Raw genomic sequence first — 16,007 nt, forward strand, 5'->3', positions numbered from 1 at the left:
ATTGCTGCTCCAAATCACGCTCACGATGACCAGTAGCTGCTCATGTTAAAGCAGGTGCTTCCCATAAAAACTGGGGTACAGGCAAGATACGATCGCAAGCAGGTCCCCAGGGAAAGCCAGCTGAAATCCCACACGTTGCCCAGTCGGGCAGCGAGGCCATCAGTGGCCATCCACCCGTGTCAGACCTCAAATCCCATTGTGCTCCTGACACTCTGGCTGTGGTTGTGACCTTCCCTGCGATCTGGAGCACCCTTTCTGCAGCAGAGGTTTGACATCTAGTGGACAGACAGGTCCTGAGAAGCTGTCATGCTGCAGCCAGGGGACATCTGTGCGGAGCCACCCTTCCTGCTGGAGGGGACCCAAGGAAAACCACATGATGGCTGAGGTATTTCTCCAGCCAAAAGACACTGAGCACCACCAGAACCACAAAGATCCAGCTGCGTTGGTAGGAGAGGTTACCCAGACACAGCAAGGAGATACAAGAGCAAAGCTGGAGATGCCCAGACACTGAGCAAGCACAAGAGCTGTAGGACACTGTTTTGGACAGCTATGTGATGCCCAAAACACAGTGCTGGAAAATATGTGGAATCCAAGGGGCTGCATGGTCCCACCAAGGGCTGCCAGATGTTGGGATTTGGGTCCAGAAGTGGCAGCTCAGTGGGGTCACCCATTATCATCCCTTCCAAAGGCTGGTAGGAGGCACTGGGAGCCAATGGGTCCATCCTGGGAGCTGCAGCATGGCCTGGGCCACCAGCCCGTCAACTTGTGTAAATCTAAGTGTTCACACCCACCAGGAAGGCAAACCAGACTCTTCCCACAGCCAGACAACTTCATTACTTAATTTAGACAATGCTGCTCAGACACAGAGCATTATCCTCCTGAAGTCGCCAGAGTCCTCTGCAAACAATGCCTTGAAATAAACGGATCAATCATACTTGTGACAAATAGGCATGAGATATAAACCCAAGCATTAAGGGCCATCCCAGGCACCCAGACAAACAAAGGACCTTTTTCGGGCTTGAGGAAGCGTGATTCAATTCAGATTTGCGTAGCCAACTAGAGATTCAGTATGCCCAATTCCCATTAAAATCTGTGGGCTGGAGAGGACAACTTCCCCAGGAAGGCCACTTTTTGCACAAACTTTCTTTCTAATTTACCAACTAAAAAAGCTTGAGATGGAAGCCTGGACAGGCTCTGAATCAGAAACTGAAGCTTTTGGAAGGCTCTCAAGCTCTCCAGCAAGGGCAGGGTGTCACAGTGTACCAAAGGAAACAATACTGCGGGATGAGAGTCAGAGAGCTCGTTCTTCTTGGCAGCCCAATTAAATGCAACACGGCCGTGCACCTCTTTAAGGATGCTGGTCCGGGTGTTACGGCGCAGAGGGCATCTCATGGACAGCCAGTTCCCTCCCCACAGCAGGTGAAATGCACCGTGAGCCATCTAAGTCGCATAAAACCTGGACAGCATCCAACATGAGATCGGATGGGGACATGTCCCTGGGGCCAAACGCATTCCTTGACTCACGGAGGTCTTTGTGGGAGGACATCTCCCTGTTTTATGGTCTGATGACCCGGTGCCCGGCCTGACCCCAGGGCACGCCATGCAAACAAGGAGCAATCGCCCCGAAACCAGACTTTCTTGAGACCTGCAGCATGGAAAAAAAATGCAAGCTTCGTTTCTCCGGGCTTACTCACCACTAGCTGCTCCCAACCATAGCGCTATGTCAGCCCGCCGCTCCGTTTTGCTGATACCTTATCCTGTTTTGCACGATGTGCTTTTCTGCATCGTGACATTGCCTTGGCTGCCAAGGACGTGCACGGGCGAAAGGAGGACTCGGCGATAAGGGAGCTTCAGAGGCTCTTGCAAGGCGCTTGGAGGAGGAGAAGTGAGCACCACAGGCCAGACTGGGAAGGCGCATGACTGGATTTGTAGAATTACAGACTCAGTCATGTCTACAGACATCACAAGACAATGCAATGTGGAGCTGTATTGTCTGGGGAATGCTTTAGAGGAACCCCAGCATCCAACTGTAGAGTCCCATATGTTTTGATAAGAGACTGTTAAAGGCACACTTCTATAAACACAAGTCACATTTTGTATAGATACGGGCTGTAAATGTTACGCTAAAATACCTCAATTGCCTTGAAGCCGATTCATACTCTGCAACTGCCAAGAAAAAAAAAAAAAAAAGCGAGCCCGGGATATTTCAGCTTGCTATCTGAAGTTATTTATAATAAACTCTGACTGAACTGAACATAACGGGCCAAAAGAGCACAGGAAGCAGCGATGAAGGGTGGTAAAGCTCACGCTGCAATCCATCACCCCTGCCGCAAAGCCAGCGTTCAGACAAGGCAACGGCTCTGGCTTACATCAGGAAACGCAGGGTTAAGGGCAGCCTGAACACGGTCCTTATGTGACCCCCAGATGGGACATCCAGGGACCCTGTGCAGCACCACCACCCCGAAGGGACAGCCTGGGTCCTGTGTGCCTTGGTTCTGCCCCAAGCATGGTTGTGGAGTGGCTCGAGGGTCCCCTTTGTGTCCCCTTCTTTCCTCACACCAGGACAGGGGTCAGCCCTCACCCAGCTGGCAAACCAAAGCTCCCTTCCAACCAACCTCATCTGCACCTCCGGCTCCTCACCGCCACAACCCGCTACTAGCGGCGGCATTAAACTGCAGGGCTGACTCAGAGGTAGCCGAGGATATTTTATCCGAGCAAATTTCTCTCCAACCTGTGAAAGATCACAGGCTGCCAAGGAATGATGCCTCAGATGTAGCTCCCCTTTCTTGTGACGAGCTGGTGGCTTAAATCCATCCTTCAGCTAATACTGCTGCTGACACTGACCCATCCTGGAGAGCAGCGATGTGCTTTCAAACGCAGCATTTAGAGCTAAACTGACAGCTTATCAGGACAAAGCGATACGGAGCAGGCAGGGGATTGATTTTGCCTACCTGATCCTGCCTGTCTCGCTTAAGGGCAAACTCTACAGCCCTTGCCGAAGCGAGCAGCCCCGCTGGGGTGCAGTGGGACTACAGGAACGCAGGAACACGGCAGGAAAGCATCCTTCTGTGGTGGGAGCTCCCAGCCCATGCAGCCCATGTGCTGGAACTGGTCTCAGATAAGCAATAGTAAAAAGCAGAGAAGGTCACAGAAAGACAGGACTGCTGATGCCCATGCAACATCCAAAGCTTTCCATGATTTGGCTGAGGTTATTCCCTCTCCATAGTCTGCCCGCCTGCCCCCCTGAAGCCTGCACTGGAGGGATCAGAAGTTCTGGAGCATTTGGAGAGCACCAACCACATGCAGTGCACAGCTCCATAAATCAGTACTCATCTCTCTTAACTGCTTCCTAGGTGAAGTTAGTGCTCAGAAGGAAGCAAGCTGCTTTGGAGATGCTTCACAGGAGGAATGGCAGCTCCTAGGGAGACAACATCCATCTCTACCCTGCTGCACAGCTCCTCACAAGTCACCTCATCACTTCTTGGCTTTGGTTCCCTTCCTGCTTTCTGTAGGAATACAGAAATTCTTCCCTCCCTGAAGCTCCCCAAGCCCCAAATTGCCTCTTACCATGCCCCCTGCAGCACTCGCAGCGGTGCTGGGCTCAGCCTAAGCATTGCCCTGATACAAACGTGAATAAGGAGAACAGCAAATGGGCTCCATAATTGATTGCCTGTGCATGCGAGAAGCAGCTCTGCGAGCTCCATCCCTTGACAAACACACACAGGAAAGCCTAGTGGGTTCTTGTCAAAAACTCAACGGAGCTACAAGAAAACAGCCATGACTCAGCAGGGCCTGGGAAGTTTCAATGAGACACGTTTAAAAAATTTTTTTGAATGTAAGAACAGAATAAATACAGCTTTAAGAAGACCCTCCATTTTGCTATGGCTGAGCACTGATTTCTTCCAGTCACAGCACACTCTGCTCCAGCAGGGTGAAGATTTCAGTTCATCCTAACAGGTGCATGAAGCTGGAGGCTGGGGATGGATGCATCAGAGCAGGGCTGGTACACACGAGACTCCCCAACCCTGGTCTCAATGAATGAGTTGCCCACAGCTTCAGCAGGCCAAGACCCCCTCCTAAAATGCCAAATGATCAATTCAAGAGTATGCTTAGTAGTGGAAGCAAACTATTGTTATCAGAAAAGTCTCCTCCAAGCCCATATGAAATACGGCGTATTTTCTGCCCAGAGCAGGTAGGCTCCAGATCACACCAACACCAAAAATAGGAATTTCCAAAAGCAAGCATTTTACCTATCCTTGACAGAGAAGCAGGGCACAGCAGCATGCAGAAACCAAACCAGCTTCTGCCTTGCAGAGCCACATCAGGACTTAACGGGGCACAGAACAAGCGCAGGGTACGAGGTGTAAGACTCAGCACTGGGTGCTCACAAGCCCTGCACGAGGCTCTCTGCACACAAGAACCACAACTGGGTTTTCCCCACTGCCCCATAAACCCCACGGGGTCCAGGTTTACACCAGGGTGTCTGGTAGAGCCCCTGCAGACGTGAGCATGACAGAAGTGTTTACAGCCCAGGCACACACTTGGAATTGCAGAAATGATATTTGGGATCACTGAAAAAGGGAAAACTCTGCCTCCATTCCACTGCCAGAGCTGACAGCAGCGAGGTGGAGGAAACCCCAGCATATTCACAGGCATGGCGTTTACCAGCGTCCTTGGGAGCAGATCCAGGCCTCTTTCCTTGAGAGCCTCTTTCACGGCCCAGCAACCATCCCAGCATTTGCCCCCCAACCCTCTGCCCTTGCCCAAAAGTCCAAGCCTGTTCGAGAAAAAAATCATCCTAGAAAAGAAATTCAGGAGAAATGGATGGGGTATTTTTATTTTCTTCCAAGAGTTGCTCTGTGCGGTTCAATCCCCCAGGCTATGAAATTCAATAAGCCCTAATGTTCCAATCGCTATAAGCCGTCTAGTCCCCACCATGCCAAAGTGGCTCAGATTTAACAACAAAATTACAGTGTACATTATACCATTACAGGCTCTGCACAAACACACTTACAAAAGGGCTTGGTAATAAGAGGCTGGGGATACACTGTGTGTTTAGGGCTAAATCCTGCTCCTGGACCCATCAGCCTTGCTGGCACTGAAGTTACCTCACCTAGAGCAAGGGGTGAAAGAACAGACTTGGGTTCTTTTCCAAACCATCATCGCTGCTTCTCCACAGGTGGGAACCCAAAGTCAGTGACAAAGCTGTCGTGGATTCATTATTTCACCCCAGGGCTCCAGGCAGCACCCCCACATCCATGTGAGCACATCCTCACAGACAAACCCCACCAAGGAATAAGCTTGTTTGTTATCAACCTGCACAAGAAGGGCTTTTGTTCCTTTACAAAGTAAAGTCCATCCTACTTGAAACAAAAGCCACAAAAACAAAAGCAAAGAGATATAGATACGTATTATGTTGTACACACAGACACACACACTGTATTTGTGTGTTCCTCTGCTTTTCCATCATTTGTTCCTGCAAACCATGCCCAAAGAGTTTCCCTTTGCAGCACCAAGAGCTGCGGTTTGCTGTCTCCCTGCGAGCTCTTCATCCCTTCCCCTATCTGTCACTGCCAACGAGAGAGGTGTCAGCTTATCCTTCCTCTCCTTAACCACGTCAAGAAGAAACCTGGGCTGCAGCTCCTCCGAGACAGGCGCAGATCTCCGTGCAAATACCTGCGTACCCGCCGCAAACCTCAGAGGGTTTGAGCCCTGTGCAGCTCAACAACAGAAAAATCAAAACAACCGCAGGGGCACAGCGCAGAGCAATTGGGATGGAAGAGCTGGCTGCGCTGAGCTTCCTGAGGGCCCCAAGGGACAGCCCTTTCTGAGACACCCCTGCTTGTCCCGAGCACCAGGCATCCCAGCCTTCTGGAACACGACAGATGTCCCAGGCACCAAGTACCACGATTTGTGGCTTACTTTCTGCAGGAAGGTTTAATGGGATCTTAGGAATCGAGGCAAATCCTCTTCCTAGTCTGCAGGACAAAGGGGAGGAAACAGGCGCGGAGCAGCACCGCGGCTCGACCTCTCCATCTAAAGGACCCGCGGTCACAGAGCCGTACACACACACGGGGCTGGCTGGTTTCTCCGGATGGCTTCCAGAGGCTCTGCTTCTGAGCAAACTCGCGAGATACTAGTAGCATTGTGAGAGCACACAATTTCCATCTGTCAGTTGAAACAGGCAAAATTAGATCTCGAAGCTGCGCATTTAATCCATTGCCAAAACTAGCCTGCCTGGTACAGCGCTCAGAACAGATTTTTTATTAAGGGAAAGAAAGAGGGAAATTGTCTTTTACAGCTGCATCTTGTCAGGCCCCTCTGGAGTGACCGCTCCAAGGCTCCGCTGCGGCAGGAGGCTGCGAGCAGCCCTGGGAGCCCTGCACAGAGCTCATCAGCCTCTAATTCACTCCCAATTTGTCTCTATGCAGCCTGATGACTCCTAATTGCTAGTTCAGAAATACAGCGCGTACCCTGATGATTTTAAGTTGTTCCCAGTTATCTTAGAATTAACTATTAGGGGGAGATCATGGAATAACTTCCCTCCCATCCCGGGGAGCTAAATATTCACTTAAAAGTATGCCTTATTTAAAATCACAATGCTGCTTCGACGGCGGGATTAATGGATTGGACACGAATGCCAGATGCTACCTTAAGAATTAAGGGCAAAATCCGAGCTCAAGTTCCCTTAAAACATCTGTGCAAATAGAGGTAACATATTTCTTGCACGAGTTTCGACGCCAATAGCAGAGGTTGCTGCGGCACAGTTTGGGGGCCCAAGCGGGTTGAATTTACGGAGGAACGTGGGGCAAGAGCGGAGCCCACCCGCATGCTTCTGGGCACGCAGGCCACAGAGCCGGGGACCCCTCCTGATTTACACCAGCACAAGGAAGGAGCAGATCACGAGCTACGTGCTCGTGAAATCCAGCGGAAAACTAATCGGAGCTCTGTAAGTAGGCAGCTCGCAGTGCTGCTTGTCTGCAGAAGCAATTTAAAAATAAACAACACAGAAACATGATTCAGAGTTCATTCACTGTAAACTAATGCGATCCCAGTCGCTCTAATGGAGTTACTCCAAACATGTCATTTACAGAGAGCATGTCAGATAAATCTCCGATCCTGCTTCCAAGCAAGCTGGGTGGAGGCTGCCAGCCCCAGCCCCAAAACTGCGGTGACAAAAACCAAGGAGAAGGTAAACAAGGGCTGGCTGTCACAGTCCTGTTGTGGCTCTGCAAAGGTACTGCTCTTTACCTAAACTCAATTATTTCGAAAAAAAAACAAAAAACAAAAAAAAACACTATTAAAACTACTCTTCTATTTTAAAAAGTGCACTAAAATGCAGTAAAAAAATCTTAGAAACAGCTGTATGATTATCAGGAAAAGATCTACATCCAGTCTGGGGCTCCACTGAGTAAAATTCATCTACAACAAAGAAAGAGAGACACCAACTCTGAGCTCTGATCTCCTGCTCCCATTAACCAGCAGAGTGCAATTCCAACAATACTTTGCTTCACATTTCTAAGGATCTGGCATCTAGACGTGCTGGAAAAAGGACATATGGTCTCAATACGTAAGGCAAACTTGTAAACAAACTGCAAATTGAAACTGCATTTATTGGTTCCCACCAGATTTGAGAGGTGAGAAATCTGAAGGCAATTGAAAAACTTTACAAAGTGCAGTCTGGGATGCATCTCATAAATGCCATGAAAAGTAGCAAATTAATGGCTCTGATGTGTAATAAATTACAGCCTGAAAACAAAAAGTGAACTGTAGATATTTCACAGATATTACAAGTAATTTTTACTAAAATGTGATGCAACAAGTTAGCATCTCTCTCAGCAAGAATATCCAATACAGACTGATTAAAAAATAGCAGAAAAAGGAAAAGCACACACAAACACATTCTAAAATTATATTAACAACTACCTTCTGTGAAACTATAGATACTGTAAGTTGTGTGTGGATACAGAGAGTTAACTTTTGAATCAATTGGCTTTTCTAGAAATAGAAACACTCGGTAAATTCAGGAACAAGGAAGAATTGGGGAGCAAGTGCATTTGCAGATTAAAGCTGCTCTTACACACCTGTTGCTGTTCTGACTTGGGACAATGCTGGGGTAAACTCGTACAACCCTGACACAGTGCACACAGCCTGTAAGGAAAACCCAAATCCAAAGGGACAGAGATCAACTGTCCCGGGAGCAGCCCCAGTGGCGCTCAGCAAGGCTGCAGCAGATCTGGGTGGGGGAGGAAAGGAGCAGGGGTAAACACAACTTGCTGAAAGTTATTTTTTAAAGTCTAAAATCTCATTTTCATTATTTATACTCCTGATTTAGTTTGCACACTTTGGCCAGACTTCCCCCCCACCCCCAACAATTTCACATTTCTCTTCTGGGACACCAGCACCAGATCCATGTCTGGTTTCCCTACATTCACACCCCTGAGTTCATACAGGTGTCACCACTCACCAATCTTTGCCTCAAAGAACCACAGCAAAACCCCACCTGCTCTACAAGCACTCCTCCAATTAGCTCTCTGACCTCTTTTGTTGCAGAAGTTCCTCTGAAAACAGGAGCCAAGCACCCACTAACACCTGCAGCCCACCCCTGGCTCCCCAGCTGCTTCATCACATCCTTCCCAAATCTCAAAGCTTCAGCTCTGCAGAGGGAGGGAATTTCCAACCCTTACCCATGAGCTTGGTTAGAAGGTGGGAATAAAAAGCATGTTATGGCAGTACAATGAGCAGTGCTTCAGAAATTAGGGGGTCAGGGCTGACGGGTTTTGGTGGTGCCAGGGGGAGAGGCCAACTGAGACACTGTCTGTTGATCCTAAACAGGAAACCCAGGACTAAACTCTTGATTAGATGTATTGAGCCAACACAGAACGCTGAAATGAAAGGAGCTAAAAACACATGTGGACAGCATATTTTTAGACGAGTTACAATTTGCAAGACTCCTCTTACTTGTGTTTCCTAATTGCTTGTCACTCAGTGGGAGCTGCTGCTGGGTGCGCAGCACCTGCGCCTCTCACCACGTTCAGTGGGCGTCGTGGGTGCTCAGCAGCTCCCAGGATGAGGCCAGAAATACAGCTACTCGGTAACGGGTTTTTCCACAGCACGCTAAATATTTTCACTGCAATATTTATATTCGGAGATGACAAATTATGATTTGGTCAAAGCCTCCCAGTGCACTTGTCAGGATACAGCCTGAATAGGGCCAGATTAAAAGCAAAGGCTTCCTGATAAAGCTCCTCAAAACTGAAGCACGCCAGCTACGAAGCAGAATGCAATCAAATGAAGTTGACCAAACTGACGGGAGCCCAGACACAGTCACTTACATCCACACCTCCACGTGCTTGCAGTACAAAGCCCAAAGCCACAAATTGCAGCACTGCAGCAGAAGCAGGAGCCTGTGCACAAAACTTGTGCAACGAGGGATGGAAACAAGCCAGCCTCGAGTCAGAGCACAACTCACGACAGTGCTGAGCACGCAGCTCAGCCCAATCCAGACATGGCACAGGCTGGAGCCTTAGACGCAGATCACTTGCACCACTTTGCATGAAATACGTGTTTTTTATTTTCCACCACCCAAGTGTACTTCTAGACTCCTACACCAAGGAATGGCTGGAAATAACAGGCAGGACGTGAGTGTGAGCGTTAGGGCTGCCCCAAAGTGCTTGTAAGGGCAACTTGCAAGTGGTGCAAGGGGACGTACTTCAGAAAAAAATATATAATAATACAAAAAAAAAAAAAAAGTCAGGTTTGATGCATGCAGACACTCTACCCGAATAGGAAAACAGAGCCAAGTCCCACAGAAACCCGCTGGCACCAACGAGCTCTGTAGCCACTTGAGAAAATAAATCACAGGAGGGTTTTTTTTTTCCCCCCGACTAAGGCACACAGAACTGAACCTATTATGAATCACGAAATGTTTTTATGAATCATGAAACAAGCAGCAAAGTTCCTCTGGCCTTATGGATGCCCCGCTGCCCAGCTGCCACTCGGAGCTGTGATGGGAAGCAGGTCTGCGTGCTGCTCCGTGCAACTGGGGTCACAGCACGTGTCCCCTGCCAGCCACACAGCAAAGACCCCCTCGGCCACACGCTGGCAAGGGCCACGGAGTCAGCATTCACTTCTCCAGCTGCTTTACCTCCTGCATGCTGATGGTGCTCCTGCCAGCACAGCCCTGCCTTACGCTGCTCGAGCCAGCCCCTGGTCCCCTGGCAGGATCCATCCCAAGGCGCACGGACAGCCAGGGGCCACCTGAATGTCACTTGGCACTTCATGGGGCTAAACATCAGCAAGAGCAAAAGTCTATGGGAAAGAAAAACCCAAAAAGAGCATCTCCGTGCACACAGTCCTTCAGCCGAGCTGCCGGCTCGTGAACAGCCAGGGAAGGACCCTGCGGGATCTCAACGCCAAAATCCTGCTCTGTGCACCCAACGTGCACACAAAACCCCACCCACAGGCCTCTATAAATAACCCCACGTAGGAGATCCGGGACTGGAGAAATAAGTAAGTGCACTTCCAATTATATACCTTAAAAAAAAAAAAAAAAAAGGCAAATAAAAATGCTGCTCCCAACTGAAGGAAAATACAACATAACTTGACGGTGAAGGATTCTACTCCAGCCACTGCCCCTGTCACAAGAACCACATCCAAGCTGCCCATTTGCTCTAAACCACCACGTGCAAGTGAATTTCTGGTTGAAGCCGGGTTTGGAGATAACCCTGGAGCTCGTAAGGAGATTCCTATGCCGAAGTCATCGCTTAGGAAAGCCAAATGCAAGAGTGACAACATAGCAAACAGCTTGACAAAAAATCATCTGTACAGCAACATTGCATGAACCAGACCCAGAGCAAGCCCGAGCGCTTTCTGTTCCTTTGATTAAAGTTTAACGGGCACAACTCTTTGATTACTGCTGCCACGTGTGAAAATCAGCTCCTCGCAGCTCTTTTGCTTTCTGCTGTTTGAGAATTAAGCAGCTTGTCGTTTTTGTTAATACAAAACCATGCAAATGTTTTTGGGGAGATTTTTACAGGTTCTTCCTCGCATTGCCAAACAGCACAGCTATTAAAGCCACAACCTTGCACCTTCCCCATCTGCCCACTCCCCGATTTTCCCCCTTCCCCGCAGACCTCGGGCAGGCACGTGCCTACAGCCAGGCTTTCTCCCAGCCCCGAAAGCTGATCCCCATCCCACCTGTCCCCCCGGGAACCAGGCAGCAGCTTTTTATAGCCATCCCTAAGCCCGGCAGTAACCCCCTCTGCTTAAGCCCCAGAGGCAAACCACGCTTTTGGCTGGGAGGCGTAGGACTTCCACCTGCTGCAGGGCACAGGTCTGTGCTATCTCTGCTAACGAGAAATATTCAGAGCGGCTGGGCTGCTTTCGCAATTCCAGCGATCAGGATTGATGACGTTCAGCCCTCCCCGTGCTGTGGCCACATTTGTTTTTTAGGATGCTCGTGCACCCAGGTCCATGGGGCAAACCCCACAGCGCAGCTCCCTGCCTCTGCCAGGAGCATCCCATGGGGCTGCCCCGCTGCAAATGGGACTCCAACCACACTGGATGGGACACCCTCCATACTCTCTGGGGGTACAGAGCTGAAGTCTTTCTGCCTGGTGGCAGGGGGAAGAGTTTTGGAGCAGAGCATCCCATGGGGGATACACAGAGATGTGCTCCCACACCGGGGAATAGTCCACAGGCAGGGGGAAAGGAGGGACGCAGGCATTAGGGGCGCAGAGGGAGAGTTCCCCCAGCTTCCCCCCACCAGTAAATCCCAAAGGGAGCAAAGGACAGCAAAAAGCACCACTGAAGGAGGGAACTGTACAGAAAGGTTTGGTGCTTCCCAGACGAGCAAGCACCTCAGTGAAGCCCTTCAGACACAGATTTTAAGAGACACCACAGTTACACCCCTCTCTCCATACCAGACAGAGATTTTAATGCAAACAAAGCTCATTATCATGCTTTATAGATCTCTGCTTTCACATAGGCAGGAAGAGTCACCAGAACTGCACGAGTGGCCAGGAGCCACCTTTGTGTCTCCCTCCTCTCTTCCAAGTGACTCTGTCTCTGCGGGACAGGCACTCGGGGAATCTCTGCCCTTCCTGCACTGATCCGCCCGCGCTCCTCCTCGAGCTGCCTGCCCAGCTAAGCTGCTTTCCAAGCTTCCCAGCCGTCGGCAGCAGCATTCAGCACCGAGATGCCAGCTGCCCGACACACACCAGCACCACCCGGGCACAGCACCGGCTCCCCAGCGAGACCACATCTCGCTTCGGGGTCGCTCGACGCAGCTTCAGAAAACACAAAGCAGCAGCAAGACGAGCGCTCTCGCCAAGAAACTTCAGAGCAGCCACAAGAGATAATTCTCACCGCCGCGTGCGGGACTGCCGGCAACAAGGAGGGGAGAGAAGGGGAAAAATCCCAGCCAGGAGCTCGTCCCTCTCGCTGCGATGCGTCGCGAGCATTGTTCAGCTCCAGCCACAACACGCCAGCTCCAACAGCAATAACGCTCTAAGACGGGGCTTATGCGGTTTTATTAGATTTCTGCCTCCCTCTTAACCAACCGTCACAATTTCCATCTGATATTATGTCATACGGGGAAGTTTTATGAAGGAATCCGGTCTCCCGTGAATTCTTTGGCGAGATGCTGAAACGCAAAGTTCTGCCCGACGATAAAAAACAGCCTCACCCTCCAGCGGCAACGCGCACACCTGCCTCCACTTCTCCAAAAACCTCAGCGGTGAGGCTGCTTTGTTCTCCTCCAGCTGCAGGTTGCTTTGCCACCAGCTTTTGGGGACGCCAAACCCAGGGCACCTCCTGGGGTGACAAATCGCTGCCAAAACCCCAGGCTTCACCCTCCTGCATGCCCCCAAAGTTTGGGAACACAATAACCCACGCTGGAAGGAACAGATCAGCCTCAACCCCCACCTCCGATATAAGAGGAGCACAGTGCCCTCCCCCGGGCCCCTCGAGGACCTGGTATTTCACTTTTTTGGTAGGGAACCATCAACCACATTTAATATTTCTACGGCTGAAGCATCACCACGGAGAGCTGCTACTTGTTTACTTCTCCCTCCCATTCACACATGGGAGAGCCCAGTTCTCCTCTCGCAAAAGTGGAGAGCAGAAATCTCCCCGTGGAAGCCAATAGTTCACATAAACCTTGTTTAATCGACGGGAGACTCAAGGCCATAACAATTGGGGGTTTTCTCCCTCCAAGGATTTCTCCTAATAACGGATTAAGGCAGCTTTCTGGGGAGGATTGTGCAATTCCTCCTAATGACAACACCCGGCTTGGTGGTGTTGCTGTGGAAAGCAGTGATCTCAGATGCACACAGGTTTCTTTGGTTAACTGAAGGGAGATCAATAATAACCATATTAATAAATAATGCTCTTAACAGCAGCGGCAGGATACAGGCAGCAAGCTGCAGGCAGGTAGCAGGGATAGGTAAAAGCATTAATTATCTGCACAATGTCAATGCTGCCGAGCTGACGTGCGGAGCGCAGCTGAAAGCTCACTTTTTGAAGATCACCAAGACAGACTGACAACTCTGCCTTCACGCGAGCATTTTGGGTAAAATTCAGTTTTCCGCATGTCACAACCGAGAGGAACAGGCTGCTCTTTTTTTTTTTTTTCCTTTAACATTAATAAACTAGGTAAAGGACACGGGGGAGGGGGAGATTTCGAGGTCTGGCCGTCCTCCTCCTCCCCCGCCAGCAAGTTGGGAAGGAACAAAAGCCAAGGGGAGTTTTTGGGACGAGGCGAGCGAGGCATGTGCCCTCCAAAGCCAACTCCAAGCCGCTCCATTTCCCTGCGACGAGAAGGCGCACATGCACTCCCGGCTCTTATATAAACAGCAGAAGGGGCAGCGCCTGTCTGAAATTCCCCACCGCGTCTAAAATAAATACGAGGCTGGCTCCAAACTTCGCTCCCTCCGGCCCCACCGAGGGCGATGCAAAGCCAAAGGGTTTCTCCCTGATGTGGGTGCAGGGGGGGCTGCGGCTCAGGACACCCCATATCCCCCTGCCCCGGTGCCACCCAGGGGGTGATGCTGGGTCTGTGCCATGTCCCCCCCGAGGCCAGGGGGTAGCAAACGTGGGCGCACACCCCCTGAGCATCCCATAGGGATGATGTGGGGGCAGAACCCCCTGTACCCCCCAGGAGATTGGGACCGGGACAGCACGGAATGGGGATGCTGGGGACACCCCGGGGACTTCAGAGCATCCCAGGGGTGGCGAGCCAGGGGACGCAGACCCCAGGGGGGTGCTCCGGGTACAGAGAGGGGGGGTCTCCTGGTATGGGAGGGGGTGCTGTCCCCCCGGGGAAAGGATATGGGTTACAGACCAGCCTGAGGCACCAGCTGCGCGGGCGGGTGGTTTGCTTGAGGCAGAAGAAAGCGGTGGGTGCCAGAGCCGGGTACGGCACCTGCTCCTCCTCCTCGGAGGCCAGTTCGGGCGGCGGGTCGCGGCCGGGGGAACCACCGGCACCGGGGGAACCGCCGGGACCGGAGCCGGCATCCTCCGGCGGCAGCTCGCTGGGGCGGCGGGGCGCCACGGGGATGGGCACCCGCACCTCGCCGCCGGCCGCCCGCGGCTCTCGGCTCTCGCCATCGCTCATGGTAGCGGCCAGGACCTGCGGGGCAAGGGCAGGGGGTCAGGGGGGAGCCGCTGGCCGCCCCCCTCCCCCGGCAGCGGGGCGCGGCTCCCACCTGGCCCCGGCGCTCACAGCCGCCACAAAGCAGCCCCCGGGGGAAAGAGGGGGGGGGTCCTGTCGCCACCGGGGCGCGGCCGCTCCCACCCCCCTGAAAAACCTGATGTGTGTCCCCCCCCCTCCTCTTCCCCAATCCATCCATCCTCCCTTCCCTCTCTCCTCCCCGCTCCCAGCTTTTAATTTTCGGGGATGGGTATTGCTAAAGGGGGGTGGGGGTGTTCGCGAGGAGGCAGCGGGGGGGGGGTCCTACCTTAGTTCGGCGGAGCGCGGTGCCCCCAGGAGCATAGCCGTGCCTTTGGGTTCACATGGGACCGGGCTGCCGAGGGGTTGTGGGTTTGGGGTGGGGTGGGGTGGGGTGGGGGGGCGCAGGGAGGCGGCGGACCCCCCCACACACACCCCCAGCAAGGCGAAGGCAGCGGGTGGAGGGGGGGGGGGCCGGGACTCGGCGTGCGGCGCCCGCCCGCGGGGATGGAGGCTGGGGAGGAGGAGGAGGAGGAGGAGGAGAAGGAGGAGGAAGAAGAAGAGGAGGAGGAGGCGGAGGAGAGGTGGCGGCGGGGGCGGGGGCCCTTCCCCGAGCCGTGCCCGTGCCGTGCCCGTGCCGAGCCGAGCCTCTCCCGACGGTAATCCCAAGGAGCGAGCGGGCAGCCCCAGCAGCCGCTTTGCAAAGCTTCGCCCGTGCTTAACAGGAAACTTCGGATTTACCGGGGGAGGAGGGAGACGAGAGGGGAGGAGAGAAGCGGGGGCGGAGGGGGCTGGGAGCCCGCCGGGGGCGGGCAGCCGGGAGGAGCCGGGGCAGCCCCGGAGGGGAGGGAAGGGGGGGGGGGCTCCCGCATCTGCCCGTGCCCCCCCCTCCCACCGCTGGCCTCCCCCTGCCTTTGTTCGGGCGATGCGGGGCGCCCACAGCCTCCGGGGAGCCACCCTCATTTGGGGGGGGGGGAGGCAGAACCCCTTTCCTCCCCCCCCCCCCTCCCCAGGACTTTACGATGCCGCTGGGGGGGCTCCGGCTTTGTCCCACGCCCCGTGCCGCGAGGCTCCAGCTCCGCCGGGCTCTCCGGGGCCGCGCATCCCAAAGGGGGCAGCTGCGACCCCCCCGGGACCCTAAGGGGACGGTAGGGCCCTGCTGGCCCTGTGCCCCCCCCCCACTATTTCCATCCCCCCCCCCTCGGGCTCTGCCGCGTGGGAACCCGCCCGGCGCCGCTCCCACGGGGGCTGCGGGGCTGCCCCGGCCCCCCGCCCACCCCCGCTTGCCTCCGGGGCATTAATTCATTAGTTTTAATAAAGAAATGTATAAGCCCGA

General features: G+C 53.0%; 1 protein-coding gene across 4 annotated transcripts in view; it reads right to left on the bottom strand.

Annotated features, from left to right (window-relative positions):
- CACNA1H (calcium voltage-gated channel subunit alpha1 H) overlaps window positions 1–15,418 on the bottom strand; it is a 221,445-nt gene extending 206,027 nt beyond the window's left edge. For 2 of the 4 annotated variants that reach the window (XM_068699495.1, XM_068699493.1), the window contains exons 1-2: window positions 14,961–15,418; window positions 14,334–14,632 (exon numbers count right to left, since the gene is read on the bottom strand). In XM_068699495.1, the coding sequence (XP_068555596.1) occupies window positions 14,334–14,617 (284 nt within the window). In that variant the 5' untranslated portion in view covers window positions 14,618–14,632; window positions 14,961–15,418. The remainder of the gene's footprint in view (window positions 1–14,333; window positions 14,633–14,960) is intronic. The other 2 variants (XM_068699494.1, XM_068699496.1) reach the window with 1 other exon arrangement.
- Window positions 15,419–16,007: the final 589 nt, after the last annotated feature.

This window comes from Anas acuta, chromosome 15, assembly GCF_963932015.1.
Source record: "Anas acuta chromosome 15, bAnaAcu1.1, whole genome shotgun sequence".
Classification (NCBI taxonomy): domain Eukaryota; kingdom Metazoa; phylum Chordata; class Aves; order Anseriformes; family Anatidae; genus Anas; species Anas acuta.